The sequence below is a fragment of the Danio rerio genome, chromosome 8, assembly GCF_049306965.1.
Source record: "Danio rerio strain Tuebingen ecotype United States chromosome 8, GRCz12tu, whole genome shotgun sequence".
In the NCBI taxonomy this organism is placed as follows: Eukaryota; Metazoa; Chordata; class Actinopteri; order Cypriniformes; family Danionidae; genus Danio; species Danio rerio.
The window spans coordinates 20,515,425-20,531,758 of NC_133183.1; the positions used below are offsets into that span (position 1 = coordinate 20,515,425).

The window sequence follows — 16,334 nt, forward strand, 5'->3', positions numbered from 1 at the left end:
TAAAAGGAAGAAAATATGACTCAGATTAAAATGTTTTTCCATGATGATTGTATTGTTCTCAAACTAAACAATATAAAAAACAACATACAAAGTTGAACAGGAACAGACAAAACAATATTCATTTGATCAGATCTGGAGAAAGAAGACCTGCAACTTCCCCACAAACTCGAGTCACAATCATTCAGAGTCATCGCATCAAGCCTGAAAACAGGAGACGTAGACCAGCTATCTGACACGGGAAAATATTTACATCTGACTAACCTCTGAAATGGTCATAAATCAATAATATGTCAATGAGATAAACTACACAAACAGCAGAAGTGATTTACAGACACACACACACACACTGATCTATTGCTACAAGGATCGATAAAGAAGACTTGATTCGAGGGCTTGTTTCTCAGCAATAAAAGCCTTATAAATGTGTCGTAGATTTAAGACTTAGCTTAATACTTAATAGGAATTACTCCTCGTTCCACAGTGAAACCATCATTATCGTCACCACACAATCACTCCTGGATGGGTCGTCTGCTATTAATAACCTTGGCCAGCTCATCTGTCAAGAATGAAACCACAGCGGGTTACGGATGTGTCAGAAGCAGAAAATATTGTGGAATAGAAGCATGAACGTGCTCTTACCCATGACGATTTGCTGCTTGGGAGCATTTTTAGGCATGTCTGATAGACTGTTGCTTCTGAGGGGTTTTTTACCATAGCCAGGAGGAACCAGAGCTTTTCGTTCACAGTCTATACGTCAAAGGAGAAAACATTATGATTATTTAGCAATCCAGCAATCTGTCTAGTGTAACATTGGAGAAGGGTTTCAGATTTTGCATTTAACTGTGAAGCCTGTTCCACAAAAGAGTTGAGGGTTGCAGAGTAAGTTTTGGGTTTATAAAAGCAGCCCGCTTAAGATCAGGTTAAGTAGTTTTACAATACTTGATATAAACGTGCTCTGTTAACATGGGGTTTCCTCCAGAGTTTGTGATGTACGCCATACAGCTGAAAGTTTGACTAACAGCCAATCAAAAACCCAGCCGAGGCTTGAACCAGCAACCTTCTTGCTAGGCGTTCGTGCTACCCACTGCAACACTGCGTTGCTGAAAACATTACGTTTATATTTATATTATTATGTTTAATATAACATTTCCAAAAGAAAATGCTTAATTAATGTTGATTCGCAGGCAGCTCAAAAGCTTTATAGATTAAAAGCTAATTTATATGTACATATTTAAATGTTAATTGAACATTTGACACTAATTAATATTCACTGACAATTCAAAACTATTTAAATGTATAAAATAAAGTATAAATAATTCATGTATTTTAAATCAATTATTAGCAACAAAAGATCATTTTGACTAAACAATGCTTTTAGTGTGAAAGTCTTTCATTAATTACATCAGATATGTGTATCACTTGATTCATAGCTGAGTTCGGGTTTGCCATTTCTAACAAAAAATAAAACCTGTTCTAGAGCAGGGTAGCTGTGAAGCCTACTGTATGTTAGCCTATATCACAAACCTGTTTTGTGCAACAGACCTCAGATGTAAACCTGCTCTTACAAAAACTATGCAGCAGATGTTCACTGAAAACCCCCCACACATAATCTCAGATGATAATATATGGCTATTTTAGACAAAATACTCAACTGTTCAGTATGTTCAGAAAAGTTGAACTCACCTGAACTGGTGTTTGTTTCTTGAGGCATTGAATACTGGTACGGCAAATGCCGTGCTATTAAAACAACAACAACAACAACAACAAACAATAATTAGAATGATCCAGTACTTTAATGGATAGTTCAGCCAAAAATGAAATGTCCTCACTTTTTCCTCACCCTCAAGTGGTTATAAAACTTTATGAGTTTCCTTTTTCTGTTGAACACAAAAGAAGATATTTTGAAGAATGTTGGAACCTGTAACCACTGACTTCTATGGCATGAAAAACAAATACTACAGAAGTCAATGGTTACAGGTTTAAAAAAAGATATTTGAAAACATTTTCTTTTGTGTTTAACAGGGGAAAGTCAAACAGGCTTTTAGAATGTGCAGTGTGAGTAAATAGACATTTCATATTTTATTATTACTAGTAAACAAGAAGTAACAATGAAAAGAGGAATAATTAAATGAACTGAATCTAAATACAAGGTGTTCAAAAATGTTAGAAATGAACTATAACAGCAGGAGAAAAGGTAAACATTTGCATTTACTACTATTTGAACAATATGTTGGAAGCTTGTAGTTAGGCCCGTCCCAATAAGCAATTTTTGTTGTGCGATATATTTAGTCAAAAAAATTGTTGCGATAAGTGATATTGTTGTCATTTTTGAGACCATCCTATGCCACAGATTATATAAAAGCATAATAATTCAAATAGCCGAACACTTTAAAATACTTTTCATTCTTAAGCTTATTTAGATTCTATAATTTGACATTAAAAAGGTAAATGCCCAATTTTATTCACTATTAGATGTCCTATTAGGTAAATGTCCAATTATATGGTTTACAAATTTTATTCTTTCTTTTTTATTCTTTAGAATACATTTTATGAATATATTTAGATAAAATTTTATGTATAATTGTATTTATTGTAAATTGTTTCTTAAAACTCTACTTTTTGTATTAACATTATTTGTTAGGCACCTAGGGTCTGGGAGTAAAGTAATTCCGATTCTCTATATGTCCTGTACATGTGGTTGAATTGACAATAAAGCTGACTTTGACATTATTAACCTTTGACACCAGTGAGGTAGAATGTAAATGTCATTATAAAATGGCTTTAAGGCTATTTGTGAATCTGTAAATATATATTGCAACAGCAAAAATGATTGAGGCCATCTCCAAGTATTGCACGATTACTCAATATATTGATTGTGACTGGCCTACCCATAGCTAGGCCTATACTGAATCTGCGCGCGCAAAAATCCGTAGATTTCCACAGTTTTTTAGCCCATCATTGAGTCTATGTATTTACTTGTGTAAATGTGTGTAAATTTATATTAATTCAGTTTTTAAATTAATTTCACTTATATTATTGTGATACAAATAATAGTACTATTAATGTATTTGTATTATTTATTTACAATACAGTTTGTACAGTAATCTTTTCTGTCTTTTAGTAGAGATATTATATGATAAACCTGCTTTGTTTAGCAAACACTGGATCCGATTGGATTTGCATTGCAAACATTAAACAAACGTTGAAAGGTAATATTTTTTATTTCATGTATTAAGGTTTTAGTTATGATCCTCCTAAAATAATTCTGCATAAATCCACCGATTTTTTACTAAATTTTCTGCAGAAATAGCAAAAAAATGTCTGCAGATTCTGCGTGGCCCTACCCATAGCCATTGGTTTGCATAGTATCTTTTTTTCTATACTATTTAGATCATTAGTTACCGGTTTCCAGCATTCTTCAAAATATCTTCTTTTGTGTTTACCAGAATAAAATAGACACAAATGTTTGAAACAGCCAGAGAATGAGTACATAATGAGAACATATTCATTATTGGGTGAACTTTCACTTTAGGGGAAAATGATCAACATATAGGAACATATAGGGCATTATTGATCTACTTTTTGTGTCACCTGGAACACGTGGTTGAACTGGAGGTGCAGGAGATGCAGCTTCATCCTGCACATAGTCTCCTCCACCTGCAAATCAAATAACACACAACAAAACAGCAACATTAAATACAAGTCCTCAAAGTGAAGCAGTTGCAGCGCTAAAAGAAGCTGAAGACAGAGAGTTGCTGGATGATGACTTACGTGGGATATTGCGGTATTCATTTTCTGAATTGGGCCTTTGAGCCTTTGTGACTAAACATGCAAATGAAAAAAAAGAGTTATTCATACTAACATTTATAGGTCGAGCTGTCAGTTTAAGTTAGACACTTATTAAAGCTAATCCACTGTTTGAAACGGTAGATACGTTGATTAACAGTGTGTGTGCCTATGAGGATGATGTGTTACCAGGTTTGGGTGGGGGCACTGGAGGTGTAGATGAAGCGTCTGGTTTGGCACAGTGTGTGCTCAGCTCACCGTTCTCTTCATTTTTCTCAACATATACTGAGAGAGAAGACAATAACAATCAGGTTTACTGCTGTTAAAAGATTTAGAATTAAATACAAAATTAAAAAGTCTCCCGTTTATTCTTTTTCTGACCAGAAATACTGACTACATTTTTATAACGATTAACAGAAGACAAGCACAAATGTCTGTCAGTGTAGCATTGGCAAACATACTGTACTAATAAAGAGTCTGTTTAGAACGAGGATTATTTGGATCACATTTCAGTTTGCAAATATTAATTAAATGTCATTTTAAATCTTTAGAGTTTGCCACAATTCTTTAAACGACTACACTGTAAAAAATATTTGCTATTTGAGAGTTTACAAGTGTTTTCTGTTTATTTACAGTTGTGAATTGCATTATGGCATGTTAATCTCTGCTCTGTTGAATTTTGAAGTTGAAAACTCAAATCTACAGTTTAACAAAGTGGCTTTTATTGACATTTCATTCATTTTCTTTTCGGCTTAGTCCCTTTATTAATCTGGAACCACCACAGCGGAATGAACCACCAAACTATCCAGCATGTTTTAAGCAGCGGATGCCCTTCCAGTTGCAACCCATCACAGAGAAACATCCATACACTCACTCCCTCACTCACGCACACACACACGCACGCACACACTTTAGCTACATTACATCAACACAGGGAGATATTGACATTTTAGTAGTTTAAGAATTATGTCATGTAGGAGAAATAATATATTAAGAAATATTTCCCAGTACTGGGTTGCAGCTGGAAGGGCATCCGCTGTGAAAAACATTTGCTGGATAAGTTGGCAGCTCATTCCGCTGTGGCGACCCCTGATGAATAAAGGGACTAAGTTGAAGGAAAATAAATGAATGAATGAATATTGAGAAATGAGTCTGTTACATAACAGCAAATGTGCTGGCAGTTTATTACAAGGTTTTAATATAGGACAGGTAATATAATATATAAGGTAATATAGAACAGCAACCCAGACAATATTTACTTTACACTATTAAAAATGTTAATAAGTCACAGTTTTTTTACTTTTCAAGGTTAAAATTTTATGTAAGAAAGATCAAGGTCTCATAATGCAATTCAAAAGCATAAATAAACTGGGGAAAATAAAAACATGAATCACAGCATATGGAAAACAACTAATTTATGAATGTTTTTTACAGAGTAGGTTTTACCAATTTGTCATGATAAATAAAATACTTAGGGGAACACTTTAAGTCTCTGTTTTCACATGTTCCATGTACTCACTAAAGTAATAACAAATTATCCATAATTACATGCAACTAACCCTAACCATACAGTAAATACATAAGTTAATAAATAATACTTAAATGTATAGTTAGACTCTAACAAGGAAACCATGAAAAAAAAATTATCCAGTTTTTTTAATAAGCAAGTCAAAATAGGTTAGCTGTTTTATTTTTAGATGAGTATCCTATGCCTATTAAAACACTACCAGTCAAAAGTTTGGCATCAGTTTTTTTTTTATTTATTTTTATAGAAAATGATTCTGTTTATCAATGTTGTTCTGTTTATAAAATTGTTCAATTGTAAATATTTATTACAATTTTAAACAACTGCTTTCTTGTTGTATGTGGTTTAAAATGAAATTATTAATCCAGTCATTTTTGCTTTTATTATTTGTACCAATAATAATAATAATTAATATTAGAGTGATTTCTGAAAGATCAGGTGACTCTAAAGACTGGAGTAATGAAGCTGAAAATTCATCATTAAAATCACTGAAATAAATGATTCAATAAAATGATAAACTAATTTTTAAAAGTTGTCTTATAGTGCAATACCATTTCACCATTTTACTATTTGTAATGGATTATGATTGAATAAATGCAGTCTTGATGAGGAGGAGAAGCTTATTTTAAAACATCTGAAAGTCCTACTGTCCCCAAACTTTTGACCAGCAGTGTATGTTCATTAATTCATTCATTTTCTTTTCAGCTCAGTCCCTTTATTAATCCGGGGTCGCCACAGCAGAATGAACCGCCAACTTATCCAGCATGTTTTTTATGCAGAAGATGCCCTTCCAGCTCCAACCCATCACTGGCAAACATCTATACATCTCATGCACACACATACGCTATGGACAGTTTAGCTTACCCAATTCTAGTGTGTTAACATTTTCATTTGAAGGATTAAAGTAGAAACTTCACTTGAATTTAAAAAGCTTTGTATGCAAATACAATCTCTTTTGCAAGTGTACTGCAGAACCAAACCTATGTGTGTGTTTAAATTGTAAATCATTGGACTTTAAAATCAATTCCAACAAAGCAGGTATTCATTAAGTCTAAAAAACTGAGAACTAAAACTACCAGCTTCGACCAGAATGGAATGACAAGTATTAGTTCACGCAACCAAACAAACTACTTTTCAGTTTTGTTATGTTAAGAAACTGTGTTCACAGTGAAATAGCTGCTTCAGCTATCAAACAAGTTTCTGTTTGCCATTTCAGCTTAAATGTCAGTCAAAAAAAACAAAACAGTCAAGCTTTTTTATTCCGTCAGCCAGATGGAATGTCTAAGGAGTGATTTACTGTATGAAGGTTTGTTTCATAACTTTCATGTCATTAGGTCATTCATTATAGTAAACATTTTCCAGATGATTAATTCATACCAACAAGTATGCCAGTGTGGCTGACAAACAGGATTTTCCTTATTTGCTTTACAGTAAATACAAAACAGTCGTACCTAGAACTTGATCATAGTGTTTCTCCATATGGAAAGGCACCAAAACCCCACTGGTCTTCTCCACCATACTGGTAACCACATCGTGCAGGGTGGCACAGTTGATCTGTGTGTTTGAGAACAGTGTGTGATCAGTACACAATGCCATAGTAAAGGAATCAATGGCTGGGATCAGCTAGCAGTGGTATATGTTTCATCAGTGGTGAAGACTGCACAATAAATACACACCAAGGCAAAGCATGGAGTACAGTTAAAGGCAATATTATAAGCCCTTTGGTGAAATTGTAAGTGAACGTGATTTTTAATACAGCAAAGACATTTTTCACAACATTTCCTAACATTTTTTTCTAAAGTCTTATTTCTTCTAGTTAAGCTGCAGTAAATGCAGTTTTATTTTTCAGTTTTAACACTTATTTTAAGGGTTCAATATTATTGCCCCCCTTAAGATGTTTTTAAATTAGCTGCAGAACAAACACTTTTCTCCAATGATTAACCTAGTTAAGCTTTTAAAGCACTTTAGAGGGAAACTATTTGACCAATTTTTTAACATTTAAGATGAGCTTAAAACACCCATCAGTTTATTTATTATACCTTTCAGAACATTAGAATTTTCTGCTTTGAACAATATGTAGCTGTTTTAGTGGCCTGTGCCTTTAATGCTAGTTCCTTAAATGCTAGAGACCGTTCCCTTGTGCCTGTCAGAGTGTGCCTCAACCTCTGCCTCAACTGTGTCCAGTAAACAGCACAGTGACAGACATGAAAGAAATAGATCTCAAGTAACGTTTGTAAGAAACACTACAGTAAGAACTTTTCCAATGATTATTTGATGTATTTTCTGTGGAGTTAATTCAAGTCTTTCTGCAATGAGTCACACTCAATTTCGTTACAAAGTTCATGCACGCACGCACGCCCGCACACAAACACACTCGCACGCACACACACAGAGCGCATGTTTAACTCTTGCACTGTTTTTGCATGCAAATGTGACAGGTTACACGTTCATATCCACTGCTGTATGGATATCCGTTATGTTTATGTACAAAATAACAAGATTTAACATCCACAAACAGTGATTAAAGCGCCTTCTTTTATAATTGTACTAGCATGCGGCTGTGGAGATGTGGTGAAAGACGGTAAAATGGCTGTAATTCATTACAAGCATGCACTGTTTTATTAACATTTTAAATTCATTCTAGATTACATTTAATGATGATTGATGATCAAAAAGAGCTGAACAGATCTTTTAAACCTGGTTGCTTTGCACACGTCCTATGTTGTTGATATGATTATAGGCGTTACTATGGATACATGTTAATACATGGCTGTCAATCAAATCGGTGGGCGAGGAAACCATAGTCCTACAACACATTGAGGCGGGCCTCAAAATGGGAGGAGTTTAGATCCTATTTTAACGTCAGGAGACAAAAAAAAAGACTTATTGTGTTTATATCACTGAATTATGCCTGTAGACACATTATACCTAGACACAGTTCTGTCCAAACAGCTTACAAAAGATGATTTTCATCATAGGTGTCCTTTAAAGCTGAATACTAGTATGTGAACCACTTAAATATTATGTATATTCTGCCTGTCATCATGGCAAAGAAAAAAATAGTTATTAGCCCCTTTCACACATACAGACCTTTCCGGAAAGTTGCCAGCAATTTTCCGGAAAGGTTGTATGTGTGAACAGGTCCTTTTAGAAAATACCGGTAAATTCGTTCTGGCTATTTTCCGGAAAGAGAAGTTGTAACATTACCGGCAATTTGCCGGAATGCTGCGCTGTGTGAATGCAGAAGGAAGATTACCGTAATAAGCGCGTGCACGTCTAGAATGTGCTGACGTGAGACGTCTGCTTTAGCCAATCACAACAGTCAGACGCATTTACGTCCGTGCGGTTTGTGAGAATAAAAGCCTTTGAATATTTTTCCAGACACATTTAGCTGCTAGAAGTTAGTCAGATCACGTTTATATGTTCTTCTTAATGCCAACTGTGTAAATAATCATCGATGAGATGCTTATGATAAGCCGTTGTTTGTTTACCTTCAAGCTTTGCGTGTGCTTGTAAAACAGCCTGTGAGCGCCTGCACACGCACATATTATGAACATCTCGACATGCGAAAGTGATCCTGCGAAAGTTGTTCACAATATTGATCATCCACAGAGTTTGTAATTTAGTCAAATGTTTACAAATACAAGCGCAGCCGTTTAAAGCTCATTTGTGGTGAATGATGTCAGAATTTACCGGTATTTTGGAATGGATGTGTGAATGCTCTTTTCCGGAAAATTTCCGTAACGTCCTCGCCTGAGTGAACAGCGCTTTTTTGAATATACCGGTAAAGTCGTTCCGGAAATTTTCCAGATATTTACCGGTATCACTGTGTGAAAGGGGCTATTAAGTCAAATGGCACTAGGGAAATATTGCAAATATAAATTACAATTTCAAAAGAGGGCTAATACTTTTGCCTTCAACTGGTGTATGCAAAAATAAAAGTCATATGACATTACATGCACTTTTTCCACCCCTAAAAAATCTTAAACTGAAAAACCAGGAATACTTCTGGGATGTGGTTTAAGATAAATGTGGAGATAGGGCTCTCAAAACATCTTACTCACCTACAATAAAACTGTGGAGTCTCTTTCAAGAAATGTTTAATGTATAACGCATGAGCTGTACAGAGCCACTGCGTCGGATTCCCAACACTCAGCCATAAAACTCATTTCTTATCAGAACTTCCTCTTTGCTTTCAGAGCAATCACATGTGTACAAAGTGCTTTCGAAAGAGCTTTGTGCTCACACTAAAACTACAAGCCTAAAATTAACTGAATCTTTAGAAGTTCAGAGTGTCACTTTACTGGGGATATTGTTTAAAAAAATCTATTATTTATCTGCGGTTTTGATTTTAAAGCGTTCAGAAAATGACGAAAGAATGCATTACTCACAGGTGAGTCGAGATTGATGACGAATCCTCCTTCAGGCCTCCGAAAAACTCGATAATGCTTAAATATTGATTTGCTGAAAGCAACAAAAAGATTCTTCAGGATATATACGTTCTTAACCAGCACAACTATATTAAGCAGAAATTCCCAGAAGATGTGATTGTGTAACATGTCATATTGTGCAGATCAAGGTCTAAGGTTCAAAACTATTGAATTACAGGGAGCAATTCAGAAGATAAATAGCAATAAATTAAGTTCTTTAGTGCATCAGATAATGCATTTAGAAGCTGGCTGTCCGGCGTATGTATTCAACATGATTCTGTATTGAGTAGAGATGAAAGAGTGTGTTTTACCCATTAACTTCTTGCCGAGTGGTGAGAGAGAACGACGAAAGAGAAAGATCTTGAGCCGGCCGCAGCAGAAGGTTTCCATCATTAGGATTCCTTTCCAACAAAATTTCAGCTTCCACGCGAGACACTTTATGAAAACACCTGTTAAATATGCATCATTATTATTGTATTATTACATAACAGGCATGGCTTATTTAGATGTACATGAAAAAAAAGACACAAAAGTGGTGTTTGGATTTACATGAAATGTATTAAACCATTTTAATCTCATTTACATTGTTTTTTTTAATCTGATCATGAGAGTAAATGCAGGTGTAAACAGGGTCTGAAATGAGTTTATATTGAAAATGTCTTTTTTGGATTGCTTGTGTAGTGTAAACACTCTCAAATGCACTCTCAGTCTATTGATTTGACCTTTATGTTGTATGTTGTTAGAAACACCAAAATAAGGGTTTGTACTTTGGTGTATTTTACAAAAAAAAAAAAAAAATGCAGACTGCAATCAAAATCATAGTTGCTATTCACATCCCTTTCATTCACATGCTTTACCACTCACAAAACATGCAACATGGCATTGTTCATTCAGTGGATGGTCACGCTAAACAAAAGCAATGTAAACTCTCAGCTGACCACTTGTGATCAGGCCACTAAAAACTCACGTTAAAGAGATAGAAATTAAATTTCTGTCATCATTTATTGAACTTTCACTTGTTCCAGAACTGAATTTCCTTCTATTGTTGAACACAAAGTATGCTGGAAAGCAGCAGCCATTGACTTCAATTGAATATTTTGTTCTTACTATGGATGTCATTGGATGCTGGTTTCCAGCTTCTTCGGAATTTGTTTAGTAGGGCTGCAAGATTTTGGAAAAATCGGATATTGTGAATAGTTTCACAAGATGGTTTAAATAGCACTGTTTGGCAGCTTTCTGAGGAGTTTAACAGTGTTCAGGTACAGAAACTGCATAATCACAATGCAACAAATGATTTTCTTTCAATTCAATTCAATTCATTCATTCATTAATTTTCCTTCTGCTTAGTCCCTTTATTCATCAGGGGTTGTCTCAGCGCAAAGAACCGACAGCTTATCCAGCACAAGTACTGGGCACATAGTACTGGGAAACATTCATACAATCTCACATTCGCACTCATACACTACAGACAATTTAGTTTATTAAATTCACCAATGGCCCATGTCTTTGGACTGTGGGGGAAACTTCACACAGAAATGCCAACTGACCCAGCTAGGACTCAAACCAGTGACCTTCTTTCTGTGAGGCGACCACTGAGCCACCGTGTCGCCCCAATTCAATTAAATTCAAGTTTATTCATTACCATTTCTTTATTAGTTCCAAATCTTACTTTGCTTTGTCAATTTCTAGTCCAAATATCAAAAAAAAACTTTGATAAACTAAAAATATTGTTTTGTTTTCAACTTCAGAAGAAATAAGTCAAAATTAAGTTGTTTTAGTGTCAAAATTAAAATTTAAATTATCTGCCAGTGGGGTATCTAAATAATCTTGTTTTCGCTTTGTTAAAATCTAGATATTTGGACTAGAAACAAGACAAATATTCTTAACATAAAAATTTTGATTCAATACAACAATTAAATACAATTTTGTAGCTCCTGGTCAACTACAAACCAGACTCAACATTGCATATCTTGCGATGTGACTATTGTGCATGTGCACATTGCAATACCGATGCTGAAACAATATTTTGTGCAGCCCTATTGTTTAGTGTTCAACAGAAGAAAGAAACTCAAGCTTAGAATAACTAAACGATTAGAAAATGTTTAATTATTCAGTCATTTTCTTCTCGGCTTAGTCCCTTTAATAATCTGGGGTCGCCACAGTGGGATGAACCGGCAACTTATCCAGAAAACATTTTACGCAGCGGATGCCCTTCCGGCTGCAACCCATCGCTGGGAAACATACATACACACTCATTCACACTCGTACACTACAGACAATTTTACCCTACCCAATTCACCTGTACTGCATGTCTTTGGACTGTGGGGGAAACCAGAGCACCTGGAGGAAACCCACGCAAACGCGGTGAGAACATAAAAAACTCCACACAGAAACGCCAACTGACCCAGCCAAGGCTCGAACCAGCGACCTTCTTGCTGTGAGGCGACAGCACTACCTACTGCGCCACCGCGTCACCCGGAAATCTTCATATTTTGGGTAAATTATCCTTTTAATAACAGCTTAAAAGAAAGAGCCATCATTAAGCTGTATTCTAAATTTTAGTTACACACATTTTCACACATACACACTTTCTTAAAAACATGCATCTTTGAGCTCATGTTGTGTAAAGCATTTTAACACCAAAAAAAGTTACGTCAGCTTCAACATTACGCTATTAAATCAAGTCGTTTTAACTTACATAGGCATGTCCGGTAATACGCAAACATAGGGGTCAAAGTTCTGCTCTGGCGGTGAAGCTGAAGGAAGCCGTTGTCGTGTTTTCTCTTTTTCGATGACTTCCTTCATTGCGTGAATCTGTCCAGGCAGCAGGTTCAGAGACACTGGCACAGAGAGCTGAGAGACACAAACAGTGAGAATTATCTAACATGCTTACGAACATTAAGTCAAGTGAAAACATTCTCATTGGGTAATCAATAACTTGGAGATCCATAATAAAGAGATGATGAATAAGACAAGTATAAAAAATGACCACTCAAACTGTAACCTTTATTTAATAATAAAACAAGGTTATTATTCAGCAATGTGGGTTTAACTGCAAATAAACTTGAATAACATTCAACATATACATACATACATATATATATATATATATATATATATATATATATATATATATATATATATATAAAATAAAATTTCAATTACTAAAACTTTCTGCACAGGATGTGCTCTGAGATTTCAGATATCATTGTACAATGGGTAAAATGAGTATGAGGTGCTGTTGACATGAATTTTTACTAGATGTTGGTAACAATCCAAACATATAAGTGAACAAAACAACAACCTAATAACTGAACAAACAATTTCATTAATTATGTTGTTATGTGTTAAAAATTATTAAACAACTGAAAATGAAGTAATATTTTGTAAGATTCTGTGGGTTCCTTCTATAAACTCTGATCCTAGTTCTTATTTTCTATTTAATTCAAGCAAAGTCCCTTTAAGGCAAGTCATTTCATTTGGCGGCCATCTTTGAAATGCCTCTCGGGCAGTATGCACAGGCATTCTGTCTGAATGGGGAAACTTTAAATTCTCCAAAATTGCTTGCCAAGCTTACCATTGAATTTCATATTAGGAATCACTAATAAAAATAAACAACAACTGTCTCTTTAGTTTTGTTTCTAAATGTCTAAATCACACAAAATCTGCAGAAACTCAAGTCTGGTCCGAGCACATCCCCTAGAGCAGTGGTTCTCAAAGTGGGGGTCGGGACCCCCAGAGGGGTCACGGGGCAATGAAGGGGGGTCGCCTGGTGATTTCCAAAAATCTATTTATTTTTATTAAACCATAAGAATTAACATATTTTATCCATAACTATACTGAAAATAAAAATAGTCGTTTATAGTTACTATATACTATATAGTTACTATAGTAGGTTATAGTTACTAGTTCTATTGGATTGCGACCCCTGGGGTAATTACATTATATTAAAGGCAGCAATAGCGTCAGATGCATTTTGATTTTATAACATCAGTTTATACTTTCTGGCACATTTAAAGACACAAATTTAATTGGTGTGTCTGCGTCATTGCATGCAAGGTTTCTGTATTTATAACCACCTCAGAGGATATTGGGGGTCGCGAGTCACTGGCATTGTTATTTTGGGGGTCGCGGACTGAAAAGTTTGGGAACCCCTGCCCTAGAGTATCGTTAGTCTAGAGTGTTCTTGCCTGCGTTTGGGACATTGGTCTTGCTGAAATGTCCACCCTTGTTTCATCTTCATCCAATTTGCAATTCTATTTTCATTACAGCTAACTTAATTTCTGAACTTTTTAAGCCTCATTCACACTATGAGCTACTCGCAGTGGCAAAGCGACAGGCAACCGTTCATTTCAAAGAAGAATAAGTGACTTCTGCCGACCTCTGTCTACGTGAGCCACATTGACCTTTGGCGACCCGGTGGGTGTGTTGAGCGATGCTAAAAACTTGAGAATCCTTCAACTTTATGCAAATGAAGAGCAACTTCCTTGAGCGACAGCCAATAGGAGTACCAGTAGAGCTCACATGATCCTCTCACTGCTGACTTAGAGGCCTGTTGTGTTCTCCATGCTGTAGACATACACATACCTGCGTTTGCAGCAAGTCGCCAGCATAAAGCGACAGGCAGCTACAAAGTCGCTGCTAGTGTAAATTAGGCATAAGTTTTGCGTTATTTGTTTGTTACCAGTATCTGGTGAAGGTTTCAAGTCAACAGTGCCTTTAGATATGAATTTATAGTGAAAAACAGTGATATCTGATTTTACCCTCTGTATATCAGATATTGATCAGGACAGGATATTTTCAAAAGCACAACCAACCTTAGCAATCGAGAGCATGTAGCCTTTCCACAGCTCTCTGGCTTCAAGACTGGGAGCCTGAAAAAAGTGCATGACATTGGGTGAGTGTTACCAATTTAAAAATAACTCAATATTAAACAACTGCAAGAAGTTTGATTTATACAAAAGGATAAAAAATGACAAAAGCCATACAATCATCCTGACGTCTTCTTTTTTCATGTGCAGGGTGAAACCAGCAGCATCCAGGTTTCGCTCACGAGAGCCATCATCCGACACTGAGTTGAGATCTGACAGCTCCAGCTTCTCAATATACTGTATTCATAAGCAAACAGTTGATGTATAAATAATCTTGTCTTGTCAAACATACATAAGCAAACAGATTTTAACCATGCAATTTAACATATTATTAAGAAATACACATAAACTGAAAACGTTATGGCTTACAATGTCTTAAATAGAAGATGCAGCTTGTAAAATACACTTACCACACTGTCTTTGCTGCTATTGAAGAAAAAAAGTGAATCTCCACACAAACTGGTCCAGAGTTTACGACCCATCTGTACAAAGAGAAATTGCATTTTGCATTTAAATGTGATCTGGATATGTGGTTTCTCAACAGCATACGTTTTCTGTTTGTTTATAAAACATACACAAGTAACGACCAAACCAGTTTGACAGAAAGAAAGGAATGACGAAAACAAAGGAATTTTTCCCTCTTCATTAAGAACACTTTGAAACAAGACATAACCCAGAGGCTTGATTTTATTTCATGTTCATTTTCCAATCATGTTCCAATTAAATTAGATTGTGAAAGGCTTACGATGTTTTGTTTTCTGGTTTCGGCATCAAATTAAATTTACAAAGTGATCTTATAGACATACTGTAGATAGAAAGCATATTAAATGCCAGCTACAAATGTTTCATCTTAAATGTTTTGTGAAGAACAAACGTCAAAATATGGACACTGTTTAATGTAGCATATTTATTAAAAAAACATTCCTAACAAATTAAAATAAGTAATCATGGTGTATTTTAATTTTAATTAATATTTTAAAGCTTATAAATCTGTTTTTGATGGATGGATTAACAGTTGTAATAATTTGCATAAAGGTTACAGTCAGGTTCATAATCAAAGTGCATACTCTACAGTATCACAATACAAAATATTTATTCTTTGCTTGAATCATGAACTAAAAAAATACAAATTTACCACAAATAGCCTAGCTCATGAGTGCTGTGAACAGAACATAACCCTCTAAAACAGAAAACCCTCTTACCATTTTACTAAATGCAAATGTTTTAACTGTATTGTTAAATCTGCATGCAAGTACGTAAGCAAACCAGTTTTGTTGACATTTCCACATCTGTAAGCAGACAATTTACATGTTGCGACAGACGATTGTGCAACACTCTTTTATTGGCCACTTCTGTTTCTTAAGGATTAATGGTCACATTTTTACATTGAGACTATCTACCATCTAGATACATTTAAATGTAAAGCAATTGAGTATGCAAGGGTACAATATATATTGTTCTGCAAAACAGTATTAAAAAGGCTCATTATGGGTATAATATGTTCAAAGTCAAATTATTGTATTCTTGCATGTAAATTGAGGTCTAAAATAAGATCTTTCTAGGTGTAAAAAAGTATTAATAGTTTTACAATAAGCACATACATTTTTAAAAACATATAGGTTAAATAAGTTAAAAATTGAATATACTATGTTGAAGATTAACTTGAAAGGAATTCAAATATTGTACCAATTAGAGAGTGATGATTTTTCTACAGAAATATCG

At 34.9% G+C, this 16,334-nt stretch overlaps 1 protein-coding gene across 3 annotated transcripts in view; it reads right to left on the minus strand.

The window, feature by feature from the left end:
- Positions 1-31: 31 nt before the first annotated feature.
- stap2b (signal transducing adaptor family member 2b) overlaps positions 32-16,334 on the minus strand; it is a 21,446-nt gene continuing 5,143 nt past the window's right edge. Inside the window, exons 3-15 of one of the 3 annotated variants that reach the window (XM_073909294.1) lie at positions 15,023-15,094; positions 14,730-14,849; positions 14,559-14,615; positions 12,440-12,594; positions 10,053-10,190; positions 9,703-9,775; positions 6,763-6,865; positions 3,976-4,071; positions 3,772-3,822; positions 3,592-3,657; positions 1,684-1,737; positions 640-747; positions 32-556 (exon numbers count right to left, since the gene is read on the minus strand). In XM_073909294.1, coding sequence (XP_073765395.1) covers positions 510-556; positions 640-747; positions 1,684-1,737; positions 3,592-3,657; positions 3,772-3,822; positions 3,976-4,071; positions 6,763-6,865; positions 9,703-9,775; positions 10,053-10,190; positions 12,440-12,594; positions 14,559-14,615; positions 14,730-14,849; positions 15,023-15,094 — 1,140 coding nt within the window. In that variant the 3' untranslated portion in view covers positions 32-509. 3 annotated transcript variants of the gene reach the window in all.